This window comes from Geotrypetes seraphini, chromosome 8, assembly GCF_902459505.1.
Source record: "Geotrypetes seraphini chromosome 8, aGeoSer1.1, whole genome shotgun sequence".
NCBI classification, from domain to species: Eukaryota; Metazoa; Chordata; class Amphibia; order Gymnophiona; family Dermophiidae; genus Geotrypetes; species Geotrypetes seraphini.
Window position 1 is genome coordinate 191,008,663 of NC_047091.1, and position 15,951 is coordinate 191,024,613.

At 46.0% G+C, this 15,951-nt stretch overlaps 1 protein-coding gene across 1 annotated transcript in view; it reads right to left on the bottom strand.

The window, feature by feature from the left end:
* Positions 1–279: 279 nt before the first annotated feature.
* ZNRF3 (zinc and ring finger 3) overlaps positions 280–15,951 on the bottom strand; it is a 283,323-nt gene continuing 267,651 nt past the window's right edge. The window contains exons 6-9 of the mRNA XM_033955185.1: positions 14,802–14,966; positions 11,598–11,700; positions 2,875–4,536; positions 280–624 (exon numbers count right to left, since the gene is read on the bottom strand). Of these exons, the coding sequence (XP_033811076.1) occupies positions 581–624; positions 2,875–4,536; positions 11,598–11,700; positions 14,802–14,966 (1,974 nt within the window). The 3' untranslated portion in view covers positions 280–580. The remainder of the gene's footprint in view (positions 625–2,874; positions 4,537–11,597; positions 11,701–14,801; positions 14,967–15,951) is intronic.

A 15,951-nucleotide genomic window follows, 5' to 3' on the forward strand; every position in this document is an offset into this window, starting at 1 on the left:
AAGGACATCCCGTCACAACTTCTGCTTCCAGTCTTTCCAGGTGTAGCTTTAATTACTTCAAGTTACAGTTTTATCACCATTTTTTTTTCTGGTTTTCTTTATTTTTGTCTAAAGCAGGTGCAGTTGTGTGCTCATCAAAGACCTGAGATCCCAAGGAAGAAAATTTAAAACAAAACAAACTAATTTACAAAGAGTGGCGCCTGCAATTTTTAACACATGCTATCTCAGTTTTGTTTCCACAGTAGTTAGTATTCGGTTCCTGGTAAGAAAAGCCGCCTAGCGTTTAAAATTTTTTTTTTAATTTTACATATTTTTAAAAAACTAGATCATTTTAAATAAAGCTTTTCATAAGAGTTTCAAAAGCCCCGGAGCTTGGCCTGCTCAGTCACTGGTGCACACACACACACCGAGGTAAAAAAAAATAAAATAAAGGCCCAAAAATGAAAAAGGTGACAGTGGGGGAAGGAGGACAGGAGGGGACTGGACTCCATATTACCACCTTTGTGTGTTTGTCAAAGAAAAAAAACAACAGACTTGCTTCCTTTGTTGTTAAGCTGCATTCGCTGAAGTCCAGAGTCTCCTAAGAAATAGAAGAGTTTACATCCAGGGGAAGAGTTTCAGGCACTGCGGGAGAAAATACAGTGGTGAGTTAGAAACCGAGAAAAGGGAACATTGCTTTCTAATGCAGGGATACAACCAGATGGACTCACTGAGGGCTAGATTTACTGACGTGCACAGGATAGGCCTCATGTTGCACGATGGGACGTAATCTCTTACTAAGTGGAATGGCTGGAATGAGCTGCTCAAAACTGCACTATGAGTATGGTTTTGAGCTCTCTTCCAGGTACATGAGATGTATACTTTACTTTAGAAAGAATTATGGCCTTAGAGAGATCAGTGTACTCTTGTTAGGATGTTTCATATCTTGTTTATTATCCCTGTCTTTATTTTTACTCCTACTGCTCAGTAACTGTCTTCTAGGTACTCTAGTTAGATTGTGAGCCTTCGGGACAGTAAGGGAATTCCAAGTACCTTTTCTTTATTTATTCTTATTTTTATTGTATCCTTTAATGTATATTTCTCTGTAAACCGCTTCGAACCTAACGGATTTAGCGGTATATAAGAAATAAATTACATTACATGGATCTTCTTGAGATGTTCTAGGATGCAGACTATTATATTTTGTATTAAGAACTCGCTGGCATGGTTCAAATTGCTTAACTGGAAAAACATCCAATTCTCTGAAATGGGACGAGTACAGAAAGAGGACATTTCACAGCCTCATCCAACACTACACATGATTTCACTTCATTTGGTTGTACCAGTTTCAGCTGTTCAGAATATATTAGGGGGGGGGGGGAACTGCACAATACGATCCGATAACCAGGTGTCTTGCAAACTTTTTCCGTCGCAACACACTAAATACAAGGCTGCGTCTAGAGGGCCTCTGAGCATACTCGGACATCGACCAGTGATGTCACACGCATGTGCCTGACGTTATCACGTTGATGTCAACGCATTCTCAGGGGCCCTACAGATGCGGCCCTGAGCTCAAGGACCTTCCAAAACCCAGACAAACTGCCAGGTTTTGGAAATCCCTCCATTGCTGGGGTGGGGCAGACAGGAGGAGATGCTCCAGTAGTGACAGACCCGTCTCTTCCACAGCACACCTGGAATCTCACCACTGCACACAGTTTGCGATAACCCTCCCTTCACTGAATACAGACTAAAAACAACAGTATGGGCAACACAGATCAAATCACAAAGAAAGGAGAAGAACCGGCCTTCACAAAAACAGCACCAAAGGAACCCATCGTGAAGCTGCCAAGAATTAGTAAATGTTCTTAGACACAGGCTCACATTTTGACTATATGGTTTTCATCAGGAGTCTAAAGCTGTCTTAGAAAGAAGGCACTCCAGTGTTTCTTGCCACATAAAAACGAACAGTGAAGGCGACCCCCAGGTACTCGGATACTTTATTACATCAAATAAGACTAGACATGTACGTGTTTCAGCCAAATGGCCTGCATCAGGAGTCTGTTTAATCAACAGAAACTACAATGCTTATTTTGGCTGCCTTTCCAATGAAAAAAACCTCAATGGAGAAATAAAAAAACAAGTAATTAAGAGTCTATAAACAAAGAGCACAGCACACAAGCCTCCACTGTTTTTTTTGTTACGTTATGATTGAGCAGGTTGATTCTCCTGCTTTGTTATGTTGTCTCATTTTGGAGGTCAACCACTTCAACGTAAAAGAGAATCGCATACCAGAACAAATCTATCTAGGGTTTCAGCGTGCCTTTTCTAAGTCAAGTCATCTTGAATTAAGAACATTTACTAAAGCTCTCTTGTACTCCATTCGTCAGCTTCTCGGTGGATTCCTCAACACAGATCAAATGTCATTACACGATGACAAACAACTGAAAGAACAAGAGATACAACTAGACAAATCAATGAGCACACAATTGAAACTCTAAGAAAGACATTATTACATTAAAATTGAATGAAAGTGGTGCCCAGAAAATGTCAGTGGGTCTAAGCAAGGTCTACAATTCACAGTAAAATTGCAGAAAACACAAATACTCAAGCCTAGGTCCAGTCCCCATCGTACACCACCAACTCAAAATTAAGATTTCCACAACTCAATGACTCACATCCGAATTCATACTAGATTCCCCTCCCCACATCCATTACGAAGGAATGTTGTCCGTTTTGGAGGATTTGTTCTTAAAATGCAGTATTGCTCATCATACAAGAGAATTTCAATCTGAGTGTGCAATGGTCATGCTGAGCAACTTCTGCTAGGACTCTTGCCCCCCCTGCCCCAGTACTCTTGTTGCCCCTTTCTGCTCTGACCTCCCCCTCTCCTCTTACCTGCAACACCGCTGATCAATGACTCCTGGCCGCTGGAGCAGTCGTTTCGCAAGAGAGCCCTCGCCTCCTCCGGGGAGCAGCTCTGCTGGAGGAAAGTCACAGTTCGGAAACATCGCTCTTTTGCCTCTCCCCGGCTGTCTGCAGGTTGGGGCTCATGTGGCCTCTCCCAGGAGCTGTGTCCCACTTGGCTCCCCGTACAGTCTGTGGGTAGGACCAGTTCACAGCTAAGGTCCCCAGGAATGATAGGAATCCGCTGGCCCAGCTCATGTGGCAGCCCTGCAAAGCAGCCTGGCAAGGTGTCCCCGCCAAGCGTGTATTGCACGCTGACAGCGCAGTCCTCTGCAAAGCAACCACCCGCAACCTGCTTCTCTTCATAGAAACAGCAGGGCAGAGACTCGAATGGAACCCCCTCTGTCCTATGTGCATGGTCAGGATTAATACTGTAGAAGCCCTGTATGTGGCTGGCCGGCTGCTCCCGTGCTTGCCTGCGACCACCACACAGAGCTGAGCTGTGAAACAAAGAGTCGGGTTCAGCAGGGGTCCTGTTCCCATGATCAGCTGCTGCAGAGTGCTGCCGGAGTTCAAAGCAGCAGTTGCACACTGGCTCTAGCAATGGCCCCGCCACCTGGGGTCCCTTCCAGGTCCTTAGAAGCTCTGCAGTGCTGGAAACATGCTGTCCCTCGGTCCTTCCCCCGCAAAGATCCTTGTGCTCCAGTGAAGAACTACTGCTGCAGCTGGACAACTGGTCTCCTGAGGAAGCCTGAATGGGCCCGCAACTCCGCCCCAGCGTGCCACATGCAGGAAGCTCATCTGCCTGTGGACCAGGGTCCAGAAGCGTAGGGGCCCCCCGGCTGGGATCCATGGCACGACCAGGGCTTCTGCTGCGGTAGATATAAGGGTCATAGTCACTGCTGAGGGAGCTGCGGAAGGTGGAACAGCTGCCAAAAACCCCCTGGTTGCTCACCTCGGTGCAGTCTAGCATGGAGTCACTGGAGGAGCCGTGGCACTGACCAGAGCTGCTGCTGCTGCTGTCACTGCCAGGACCGTCCGCCAGGTAGCCACTGCACACCGAGCGGTGGCCATGGAAGCAACTGAAGCTGGAAGTGCTGCCGCTCTCTAGGTGTTGGGAGGGGGCCACATGCACCATGGTAGGGAACACCATGGCACTGCTGGGCTGGAAGGCGTGGCTCGGCCCCCTGGGAGCTCCCACACCAGTGGACAGCCTGTCCTGATGGGGATAACTAAGGCCTTGGAAGTAGTAATGCTGGTAAATGGTCTCATACTGGGAGAAGCAGGCTGCTCTTGGAAAGTTACGCCCATTGAACCGTGGGCGGCGCAGGGTGTGACCCGGGGTGTACAGCGGGTGCTCCAAGCTCCAGTGGTGAGTGCCAAGAGCAGAATCCAGGTGCAAGGGCTGATAACTGTGCAGATAGCCAGGAGACTGTGCCGGATACAGGTTCTGCTCACCGTGCTGGTCGAGGGTCAGGACTGTGATAGGGTTGCCGTGGGGGTCCATGCTGGTGCGGGTTGGGTATGCCGTGACTTGACTGGCGCGGTGAACACGTCCAGGGTAATGCACAGGGAGGATGACCCTCTGATGCCGGCTACGCGCTGGATTGCTGTTCTCGAGGCACATTGTCCCCCCAGGTTCCTTCTTATGCTCTGGAGAAGGAAAACAGGAAAGGATTATTGACTAAGCAGATTTCCCCATCTTATCAACACCAATTCCAGAATTGATTTTTCCTCATAACCTTTTGAGTTTTTGAAGGCTTGTATGCCTTCTTTCAAAATTTACAAGCTTTCCCTATTAAATCATGGGTTGTGCTGTTTGAAGGTGTGAATAAACATGTGGATAAAGGTGAGCCGGTTGATGTAGTGTATCAAGATTTTCAGAAAGCTTTTAATAAAGTTTCACATGAGAAGAGTCACAGGATAGGTGGCAAAGTTCAGATGTGGATTAAGAATTGGGTATTGGATAGAAAACAGAGCGTAGGGTTAAATAGTCATTTTTCTCAATGGAGGAGGGTAAATAGTGGAGTGCCCCAGGGATCTGTTTTGGGTCTGGTGCTACAAGTGAGGTGATTAAATTTGCAGATGACACTAAACTGTTCAAAGTTGTTAAAACATATGCGGATTGTGGAAAATTGCAGGCGGACCTTAGGAAATTGGAAGACTGGGCGTCCAAGGGGCAGATGAAATTTAATGTGGACAAATGCAAAGTGATGCACTTTGGGAAGAACCACCAAAATCAGAGTTATCGGATGCTAGGGTCCACCTTGGGGGTTAGCGCACAAGAAAAGGATCTGGGTGTCATCATAAACAATACAATGAAACCTTCCACCCAATGTGCAGCGGCAGCCAAAAAAAGCAAACAGGATGCTAGGAATTATTTAAAAAGGGTTGGTTAACAAGACTAAAGATATTTTGGATAGGACTTTTGTTTCAAGCAGGTAAACAGCAGTCTTGGTTAGGTAATTACATCAATGGAGCCAGGTTGACCTTTGGCGCATTTCGGAAAGAAATCAAGACTGCATTGTTTGATAAATTCATTTCCTAATTACAATAATTTTACTCTGACTATTCTTAAGAAATATGTTGTACTTTTGCTATTTGTATTTCGTTGATGGTCCAGCTCTCTTCGGTGTAAACCACCTAGAAATCGTCTGATTGTGGCGGAATAAAAGAATAAAGTTATGTTATTATAACGACTCCATCACTCCGTGGTGTGATCTTGAGTATTGTATTCAATTCTGGTTGCCATATCTCAAGAAAGATATCGTGGAATTAGAAAAGATTCAAAGAAAAGTGGCCAAGATGATAACGTGGATGGAACTCCTCTCGTACGAGGAAAGACTAAAAAGGTTAGGGCTCTTCAGCTTGGAAAAGAGACAGCTGAGGGCGGATATGACTGAGATCGACAAAATCCTGAGTGGAGTAGAACGCGTACAAGTGAATCGTTCTTTTACTCCATCAAAAGTTACAAAGACCAGGAGACACTCAATAGGAGGAAATATGTTTTCACTCAAAGAATAGTTGCAGAAGAACATAGGAGTTCCTATACTGGGAAAGACTGAAGGTCCATCAAGCCCAGTATCCTGTTTCCAACAGTGGCCAACCCAGGTCACAGGTACCTGGCAAGATACCAAGGAATAAAAAAGATTTTATGCTGTTGATCCAAGGAAGAAGCAGTGGATTTCCCCAATCCATCTCAACAATGGCCCATATGGACTTCTCTTTTAGGAAATTATCCAAAACTTTTTTAAACCCTGTTAAGCTGGTTTTTCTACATTTTCAGTTAATTCCAGAGTTTACTTTCTCCAATTTGCTTTATATCTTCTACTTAGTAGCTTCATCACATGCCCCTTAGTCCCACTATTTTTGGAAAAAAAAGAGTAAAAGGAAATTCACGTCTACCCTTTCCACTCCACTCAGTATTTTACAGACTCTATCAAATCTCCCCTGAGCCATCTCTTCTCCAAGCTGGTCAGCTGAAATCAGGCTCTGGAACTTGTTGCCAGATCATGTGTTACAGCAGTTAGCACAGCTGGGTTAAAAAAAAATTTTGGACAAGTTCATGGAGGAAAAATTAATAGTCTGCTATTGAGACAGACATGGGGGAAGCTTGGGATCGGTAGCATGAAACGCTACTATTTGGGTTTCTGGCAGGTACTTGTGAGCTGGATTGGCCACTGTGGAAACAGGATACTGGGCTAGATGGACCATTGGTCTGACCCTGTATGGCTTGCCTTATGTTCTCACACAGAACGAACATGTTTTTGAAAGTTACGAAGCTGCTAGAAGCAACTGAAGATGATGCAATGCTGCCACCTATTGGTTTGTACTGAAACTGCCATCTGCCCCCATTGTGTAGTAGAGAGAATAAAAAAAACTTTATTGCAGAATATCCTAATGGAAAGATTAGGTTCTTACCTTGCTAATCTTCCTTCTTGTGCAACAGGACTTGTTGTCTTGACCAGCAGAATGTATCGGAGTAGTCCCAGGTTCCTAGGGTGGGACAGATAAGCCTGCTGTCAGCACGGAGGACCCATAGGTGGTGTCCAGCCCGGCTGCGACATCCACCCTGTAAAACATAGGAAACGTGTGGACGTTGAACCAAATGGCTGCCCGGCAAATCTCTGCTGGTCTCCCCTGATATGCTACATTCATAAGAACAAAGAAGTGATCAGACAATTGGAACCCGTTGGTTACCTCCAGTTAACCAAGCAAACTTCTTCATACATCCAGAAATTTCAACACATTAGCCGCCTGCTTCACTCCCGCAGGTGTGAAGGCTGGGAGGCGCGCTTCTTGATTTACGTGAAAACTGGACACAACCTTCGGTAGGAAGGCAGGAGCCGTTTGAGTCGAGATGCTAGACTCTGAAATTTGAAGAAAGGGCTCCTTGCAGGACCAGGGTCTGCAGCTCCAACACTCTTCTCACTGATGTTACAGCCACTAAGAAAACTATCTTAACTGTCAGATCTATCAGGAACGCCTCCTCCAAAGGCTCATGTGGGGCCCTTCACAAGGACCCGTAGGACCAGATTAAGATTCCAAGATGAAAAGGGTTGGACCACTGGAGGGTGAGATGTTTGGCTCCCTTCAAAAAAGATGGAAACATCTGGATGGGATGCCAATGTGTGCTTGCTGAACTGTGCTCTGAAGCAGGAAAGTCCGGCTATCTATACCTTCACAGAGCCAACCACTAGGCCTTTCTTCAGACCTTCCTGCAGGATATCCAGCATTACCGAAAACGGTGTGATCACTGCGTCTGATTTTTCACTTGCACCAGTTCCAGAAACACTGTTGGACTTTTGTGTAGACCGCTAACATGGACCGCTTCTTGGAACTTATGAGTGAGGCAATAACGCTGTAAGGCTTTGCGTTCAAGAACCATGTCGTAAGACCAAAGCGCTCTGGAACCTCCAGGACAATGGGACCTAGTGAGAAAGCATTTAGAAACATAGAAAGATGACGGCAGAAAAGGGCTACAGCCCATCAAGTCTGCCCACTCTATTGACCCACCCCACTGAGTCTGAGTGCTAGTGACCTAGTTCCTTAACTTGACCCTCGTAGGGATCCCTCGTGGATGTCCCATTTATTCTTAAAATCGAGCACGCTGGTGGCCTTGATCACCTGCACCGGAAGTTTGTTCCAGTGATCTACCACCCTTTCCGTGAAGAAATACTTCCTGGTGTCCCCACTAAATTTCCCCCCTCTGAGTTTGAGCAGGTGCCCCCTTGTGACCGAGGGTCCCTTGGGAAAGAATATATCGTTTTCCACCTCGACACGACCAGTGATGTACTTAAATGTCTCAATCATGTCACCCCTTTCTCTGCGCTCCTCCAGGGTATAGAGCTGCAGTTTGCCCAGTCTTTCTTCGTATGAGAAACCCTTGAGTCCGGCGACCATCTTAGTGGCCATCCGCTGGACCGATTCAGCTCGAAGCACATCTTTCCGGTAATGTGGCCTCCAGAATTGCACACAGTATTCCAGATGAGGTCTCACCATGGTTCTGTAGAGTGGCATTATGACTTCAGGTTTGCAGCTGACGAAGCTTCTATTGATACATCCCATCATTTGCCTTGCCTTAGATGAGGCCTTCTCTACTTGTTTGACAGCCTTCATGTCTGCACTGATGATTACCCCCAAGTCCCGTTCCTCTGAAGTCCTAACTAGCATTTCTCCATTCAAGGAGTATGTTCTGCATGGACTTCCGCTGCCGAGATGCATGACCTTACATTTTTTAGCGTTGAAGCCCAGCTGCCATGTCGAGGACCAGTTTTCCAAAGTGATCAGATCCTGCGTCATACTGTCCTTGAGGTTGCTTTCACTTACTATGTTACACAGTTTGGCGTCGTCGGCAAACAGTGATACTTTACCCTGAAGCCCCCGGGTCAGGTCCCTTATGAATATGTTAAAAAGGGATGGTCCCAGGACTGAGCCCTGCGGCACTCCGCTAGTCACCTCCGAAGTCTCAGAGAGGGTGCCGTTGACCACCACCCTCTGAAGTCTTCCACTCAGCCAATCATTGACCCATACAGTTAGTTTCTCACCCAACCCCATCAATTTCATCTTGTTTAATAGTCTACGGTGTGGGACACTGTCGAAAGCTTTACTGAAATCCAAGTATACTATGTCCAGAGCCTCTCCTGAGTCTAGCTTTCCTGTCACCCAATCAAAGAAGCTTATGAGATTAGATTGGCATGACCTGCCTCTGGTGAATCCATGTTGACAGGGATCCCTCAGATTTCCCTCATCCAATATCGAGTCTAATTTACCTTTAAGTAGAGTTTCCATGAGTTTACACACTATTGATGTGAGACTCACTGGTCTGTACTTCGCAGCCTCTGCTCTGCAACCCTTTTTGTGCAGAGGAACGACGATTGCTGTTTTCCAGTCCAGGGGTACTCTCTCCCTGTACTTAGGGAGAGATTGAAGAGCATGGCTAACGGTTGGATGACAAGGAAGCCCAAGAGCCTCGTCCTTCTGCAGACATACTCAGTCTGTGTACTACAGTCACCTCGGCCAATCTGGAGGTACCAGGACTACTCAACCTGGGTGCATTCTCACCCATCGAAGAAATCTGCCTATCATTGGCCAAGGGGGAAACATACAGGAGCATCCAGCTTGGCACTTCTGGGCTCATGAAGGAACAAGCTGCCTTTTTGTTGGAGGCTGAGGCCATGAGGTCAAATGTCGGGTGTCCCTAGCACCTGACTATGCTGTCGAAGACCTTCCAAGAGAGAGCCCACTTTCCAGGATCCAAGGTCTACCAACTTAGGAAGTCTGCCTGCACATTCTTTACCTGATTACATGAGCCGCCGAGATGGTCAAGAGAGGGGCTTAAAGAGCAGGTGAGCTTCCAAGCTCAGCGGTACATTCCTGATGCCTCCTTGCCTATTTACATAGGCTACTGCGGTCGCATTGTCTGAAAAGACTCGGACTGCCTTTCCTTCCAGGGCGCTGCCCAAGGCTTACAGAGCTAACCATATCACTCTCAGTTCCAAGCGACTGATCAACCACTTCCTCTGAGATGGGGGCCAGGAATTCCCCAGCCAAATAGACTGGCATCAGTCATCAGAACTGTCCAATGGGAGATGTGTAGCCTGGTCAAGGACTGTGGCTCCATGCCTTGCCTGACCACAGCAGCGGGAGAGTTCAGGGCATCTGACTGAGGAGACCACCTTGAAAGGATCGACTCCTTTAGATGGTGCTCTTACCCAGGGCACCACATTGTATGTACGTACTGATGATTTTATAGTGTTTTATTCCCTGATTGTCCAGCACTTCTTACTGTAAACCACCTCGAACTATTATGGCTTTGGCGGTATATAAGAATAAAAAAATTATTATTCTAGAAAGAGGCGTTGATGCCCCTGTACAGGTCGTTGGTGAGGCCCCACTTGGAGTATTGTGTTTCATTTTGGAGACCGAATCTGGCAAAGGACATAAGACGACGAAGCAGTCAAGGGAAAGGTGACAAAAATGGTAGAAGATTTGTGTCAGAAGACGTATGAGGAGAGACTGGAAGCCCTGAACATTTGCACCCTTCAGGAAAGAAGGGACAGGGGCGATATGATTCAGACATTCAAATACTCAAAGGTATTAACATAGAACAAAATGTATACCAGAGAAAGGAAAATGGTAAAAACCTGAGGGCATAATTTGAAGTTGAGGGATGGTAGAGTCAAGAATAATGTTAGGAAATTCTACTTTACGGAGAGGGTGGTGGGTGCCTGGAATGCGCTCCCGAGAGAGGTGGAGGAGAGGAAAACGGTGACAGTTCAAAAAAGCATGGGATGAACAGAGGATCTAGAATCAAAAAATAATGGTATATATTGAAGAACTAAGGCCAGTATTGGGCAGACTTGCACTGTCTGTGTCACGTATATGGCCATTCAGCTGAGGATGGACTGGGATGGTTTAGATGAGCTGCAGAGAGCTTCGACGGAGACTCCAGTAGATGCACAATACTGGGCAGAGCCCAGAAATATCTAAGAAAAAGAACAATTTAAATGAAATCATTAAATTATAGTGTGTGTATATTTGGGTAGACTGAATGGGCCATTTGGGTCTTTATCTGCCATCATTTACTATGTTAGAACCTGAGTGTTTTTAGAACTGGATCCAACTGTGTCTCATCAGGAAGCTTAAATGGACGCCTCCACCCACAGAGGTGCTCCTATCGTGACCTTTCAATACTGATGGAACAAATATTCAGAAACTTGGCCTTCATTACTCCTCTAGAAAAATTAAACTTGAAGGAGTGGCACCACCTACCTTCCCTGTGAATCCTTTGTGATGCACCTGTTTTGTGACTGCCCCCTTGAGGTGAGAGCCGATTTCACAGACTGCCACTTGCTGCTTAATATTGCACCCACCACCCCCACCCTCCCCCTGGTCTCACCATATAACATTCACCTCAAGGGGGCAGTCACAGGAGATGTGAGCCAATTTAACAGACTGCCATTTGCTGCTTAATATTGCATCCACCACCCCCACACTCTCCCTCTGGTCTCACCATATAACCTATAGCTCCTGTGACTGCCCCCTTGAGGAGGAAGCTGGTTTCACAGATTGCCACCTGCGGTTTAATACTTCCCCACTGCCTCCCACTGGTTTCAGAGAACACCACGAAGCTCCTGTCACTGCACCTCTGTAGTGAGCGCTGGTTTCATAGGATTATCGCACCGATTCTCCCACACACGGTTCACACTTACCAAAGATGTTGTGTCTGCAATGTGGGCAGGTGTGATGTTGCAGCAGCCAGGGGTCCACACATTTCTTGTGAAATCGGTGAGTGCAGGGAATCACTCGTAGTTCCTGTGAGAGAGAGCAGAGCCTGTAACACAACCCAGAGTTTCGAGGGGGGAATGTCTAGGGGCTTGGGTCCATATGCTTATATTTGGACAGAGTTGTAACATTTTCCAACTGGCCAAACAGCTGCAAAGTCTGCTCTGGAAACTGCTGAAGGGACGCGTGACTGCATATGCATCCACTTCCCTGCATGCTGCTGAGGTCCCTACCCTATATCATGTGTGTCTGGAATAACGTGTATGATTTAACATTCACTCCCCCCCCTCAGGCTCTGAAATGTCCCTGTTTTTGTGTGTAAAACAGTTTAAAGTATGAGACTGGCTTTGACATTCCCCTCCCTATGCATAAAATAATTTTCTTTAAAAAATAAATTTTCCAAAAGCCTTTATTCATTTTTCTTCTCTCTCCCCCATCATTAACTTTAGCTTTTCTTCCTCTGGACATCTTTTCTCCTTCCTTCTCCTCTTACCCCATTTTCTCCTATCTTTTGCCTCCATTGCTCTCACTGTCACTATCCCTTCCCTTCCCCTCCCCTTTTCTTCCACGTCCTCCAGTTTCTTTACCCAGACTTCTGATTTATTTCCTCACAGTTCATTCTTCCTCTCCCCACACACGGGAGATTACGCCACTGTTAGAGGCTGGGAACAAACTCTTTGGGCCACCATACAGCAGTCAGGAGTGCCGACACTAACTGCAGTGGACAGGTACCGAGCTCTCCTGCTTGCTGGAAGCACTAGAAAGCGAGGGCACGGCCACCGTCACTCTGCGCTGTGGGAATCAGCCCTTTCAAAAGCTTTTTTTCCTACTTGGCGTCTTGATGGTGGATGTTTGATGATTTCGACATGTCTACTGTGTCTTGGCTTTCGCTGTGATTTGTTTTATGTATGTACAGTTGTAATCCACTTTGTTTATAGGCAGAATAAAAATGAGCTACTTAGAGGCCATTTTTTTTCAATTTGCTTTTGGAGGAGGAACACTGCAAAGTGATCACATTCGTTAGGTGACTACAGAGAGTTTTCCTCTTAACACAACTAATTACTTGTCAATTTGGTTTGTCTGTCCTATAGGTTATGGAGTTGTTTTCCTCTTGAATTATTATTTTATTGGAACTGTAACTCAGTCTGGGCAACTTCTAAGGGACCTTTTCCTGGCTGCTTCTGTGTAAGTACTTTAAAAGCAAACATTGTTCATTTGAAAGGACATTTTCAAACAAAAATGTCTCTCACACGCGATGGAGTCCTAACGTCAAAAAAACCCACTCCTTTGTGGAAAGGGTAGCTTGTGCTTGGCACAGCTCTTCCACGGCTCCTGGTGGGGGCTATTTCAGAGGCAGGGGTGAAGTTTTGGAATGAATAATAACCTTCGGAGTTTTTAAAAAGAAGCTTTTTAAAGTGCTTAAGAAGGAATGATGTGATTAATGGAAATGGCATTTGCATATTGTTTTGTTTTATTGTGTTTTATACTGGTTTTATCTTATGATTATGTTTGGGGGGGGGGGTTTCTTGTAATCCACTTAGGTTATAAGCTGAACATAAGATTTTATATCTACCTAACAACCTACCTAGAACATAAGAATTGCTATACTGGGACAGAGTAAAGGTCCATCAAACCCAGGTCCCAAGTATCTGGCAGACCCCAAAGAGTAGCAACATTCCAGAGCTGAGATTGTGATGTCATAATGCCTCATTCCACCAATGCCTAAGAGCCAACCTCAGAAGTGATGTCACAATGGCTCACATAAGAATTGCCATACTGGGACAAACAGAAGGTCCATCAAGCCCAGTATCCCATTTCCAACAGTGGCCAACCCAGGTTCCAAGGAGTAAAACAGATTTTATGCTGCTTATCCTAGAAATAAGCAGTGGATTTCCCAATGTCCATCTTAATAATGGCTTATGGACTTCTCTTTTAGGAAATTGTCCAAGCCTTTTTTAAACCCTGTTAAGCTAATGATTTCACCACATTCTCTGGCAATGTTTAATTACATGTTATGTGAGGAAATATTTTCTCTGGTTTGTTTTAAATCTACTACTCAAGTAGCTTCATCGCATGTTCCCTAACAACCTAAGTAGCTAAACCCCACCCTCACCCTTTTATGAAGCCACGTTAGGCTTTTTTCATCACCAGCCGTAGCAGTATGAGCTCTGACACTCATAGGAATTCTATGAGTGTCAGAGCTAATACCACCGAAGCCGGTGATTAAAAAAACAAACAAACCTAACACAGCTTCATAAAGGGGTGGGGGGGGGGTGAAGTAAATGTGTCGCAATCTAAGAAAGGGTACCAAGTCTTACTGCATGCTTACTTGAGAAACAAGGTAACAATGTCAGTTGGGTTCCATTTATAATTAAAGATTTTTGTTAATTGAAACAGTGTCTCTGGCACATGAACTGATAGAAAGGCGAGGTTGGTTGCATTTGAATCGACATCTTCTTGATTACTTAGTCAGCTGAATAATTCAATTTCAAAGACTTGGCAAAACCAAAAATACAACTGGAACAGTAAAGAAAAACACAGACATCAGCACAAGGAAGCAAAGATCCCCCCCTGACAGCCCTAGCTCAAAGCAGGCCGACTGCAATTTCCAGAATCCTCTGGGCAGGAACTGGTTCAGGTTAGAGAGTTGCACGGGGACAGAAATCCCACCCGTCCCCGTCAGGATCCTTTCTGTCCCCACCCATCCCCGCAAGGAATTACCTCCATCCCCGCCCATCCCCATAAAAAGCAGCAATTACTTCTGACAGGATCATCAATTCCACAGTTTCTTTTGTGTTTATGCTGCTGTTTTCCTTGTGGAATCTCTTTGGTGGAACCTTTTTTTGTTTTCTGTTCAGGTAATTAACTTAAAAACCCCCTCTTTTACTAAGGCTGATGTGTCCATTATATTATATGAACGAACCCTGCTTCCAAAGCCTTCCATCCCCGTGGGAGTCCCGTTGGCTAGAGGGGGTCCCCGTGGGAGTCCCGTGGGTTAGGGGGGATTCCCGCGATCCCCGTTCCCGTGCAGACCTCTAGTTCAGGTCCCCCCCTGGCAAACTAAGTCAGTCTCAGCTTTGTCCTATCCAGTTTCTCAAGTAAAGCCAGGGGGATGTCCACTGGTGCTTTACCTCCCCATCAATGTACTTCTCCAGGCAGATGGCGCAGTCGGAAGTGGAGCTGCTGAGTGTCTCCAGTGCTCCACAGCTGCCCTCCTGAGGAACTCCAGCCTTCGCCTTGAACTTCCTGGTCTCCATCTTCTGTAAGGCCTGCACGGCCATCCTGTTAATGGAGCTCTGCCAAGAGAGAAAGAGGCTCAGTCAGGTTTTTCAGGTCTTCGTTTGGGACTAGGAAAGCTTGCAGTGACCACCTAAGCACCCAGAGTGGGGGCAACCTGAAACGATGATAAGGGACAAGGAACAGAGATTCAGGATTTCTGCCATTCATTATACTGCTAAAAGCTGGTAGAAAGGTTTACAGGAACAACAGACAGAAAACTAAGCAGAGGAAAGGCCCCTCTCCGACAAACCTTTCACCAGCGAGGAGATCAGCATTTTCAGAGAGCTAATTGCAGCATTTAGGATCTTCTGCTTCCCACTAGCATTAACACATTCAGGCCCCCACCCCCACGTCTTTCACCTTCAGATACAACAGGTTACTCAAAGCAGACAGTTGAAAACTGATAAGGGCTGAGCACCTAGATTTCAAAGCAAACTAAAGATCACAGGAAGGGACAGTTCTAGGGGGAACCGTGAGCTTAGCTTAGGACATGGAGAACAGCTGATTCCCATTACATCCAGCCAAATTACACTGGAGTTTAAATTTAGAAGCCTATGGTTCAGGCACAGAGGTTTAGGTGAATTTTCAGCCAAAATGTTAAGCTTCAAAAATATAGGAACCTAAATTAGAACACCCCCCCCCCCCCAAGCCAGCGGCAGTCTAATTTTACAGCTACTGACTTCTGCAAGATAAAACTAATCCCCACCCTCAAAAAAACCCATAAAACTAGCCCTACTGGGTCAGACCAATGGTCCATCAAGCCCAGAATCCTGTTTCCAACAGTGGCCAACCCAGGTCCCAAGTACCAGAGAGAACCCCAAAGAGTAGCAACATTCCAGAGCTGAGATTGTGATGTCATAATGCCTCATTCCACCAATGCCTAAGAGTCCACCTCAGCAGTGATGTCACAATGGCTTCACTGACCTACACTTGGCTCACATAAGAATGGGGACAGACCGAAGGTCCATCAAGCCCAGGATGTTTCCCCAGTGGCCAATCCAG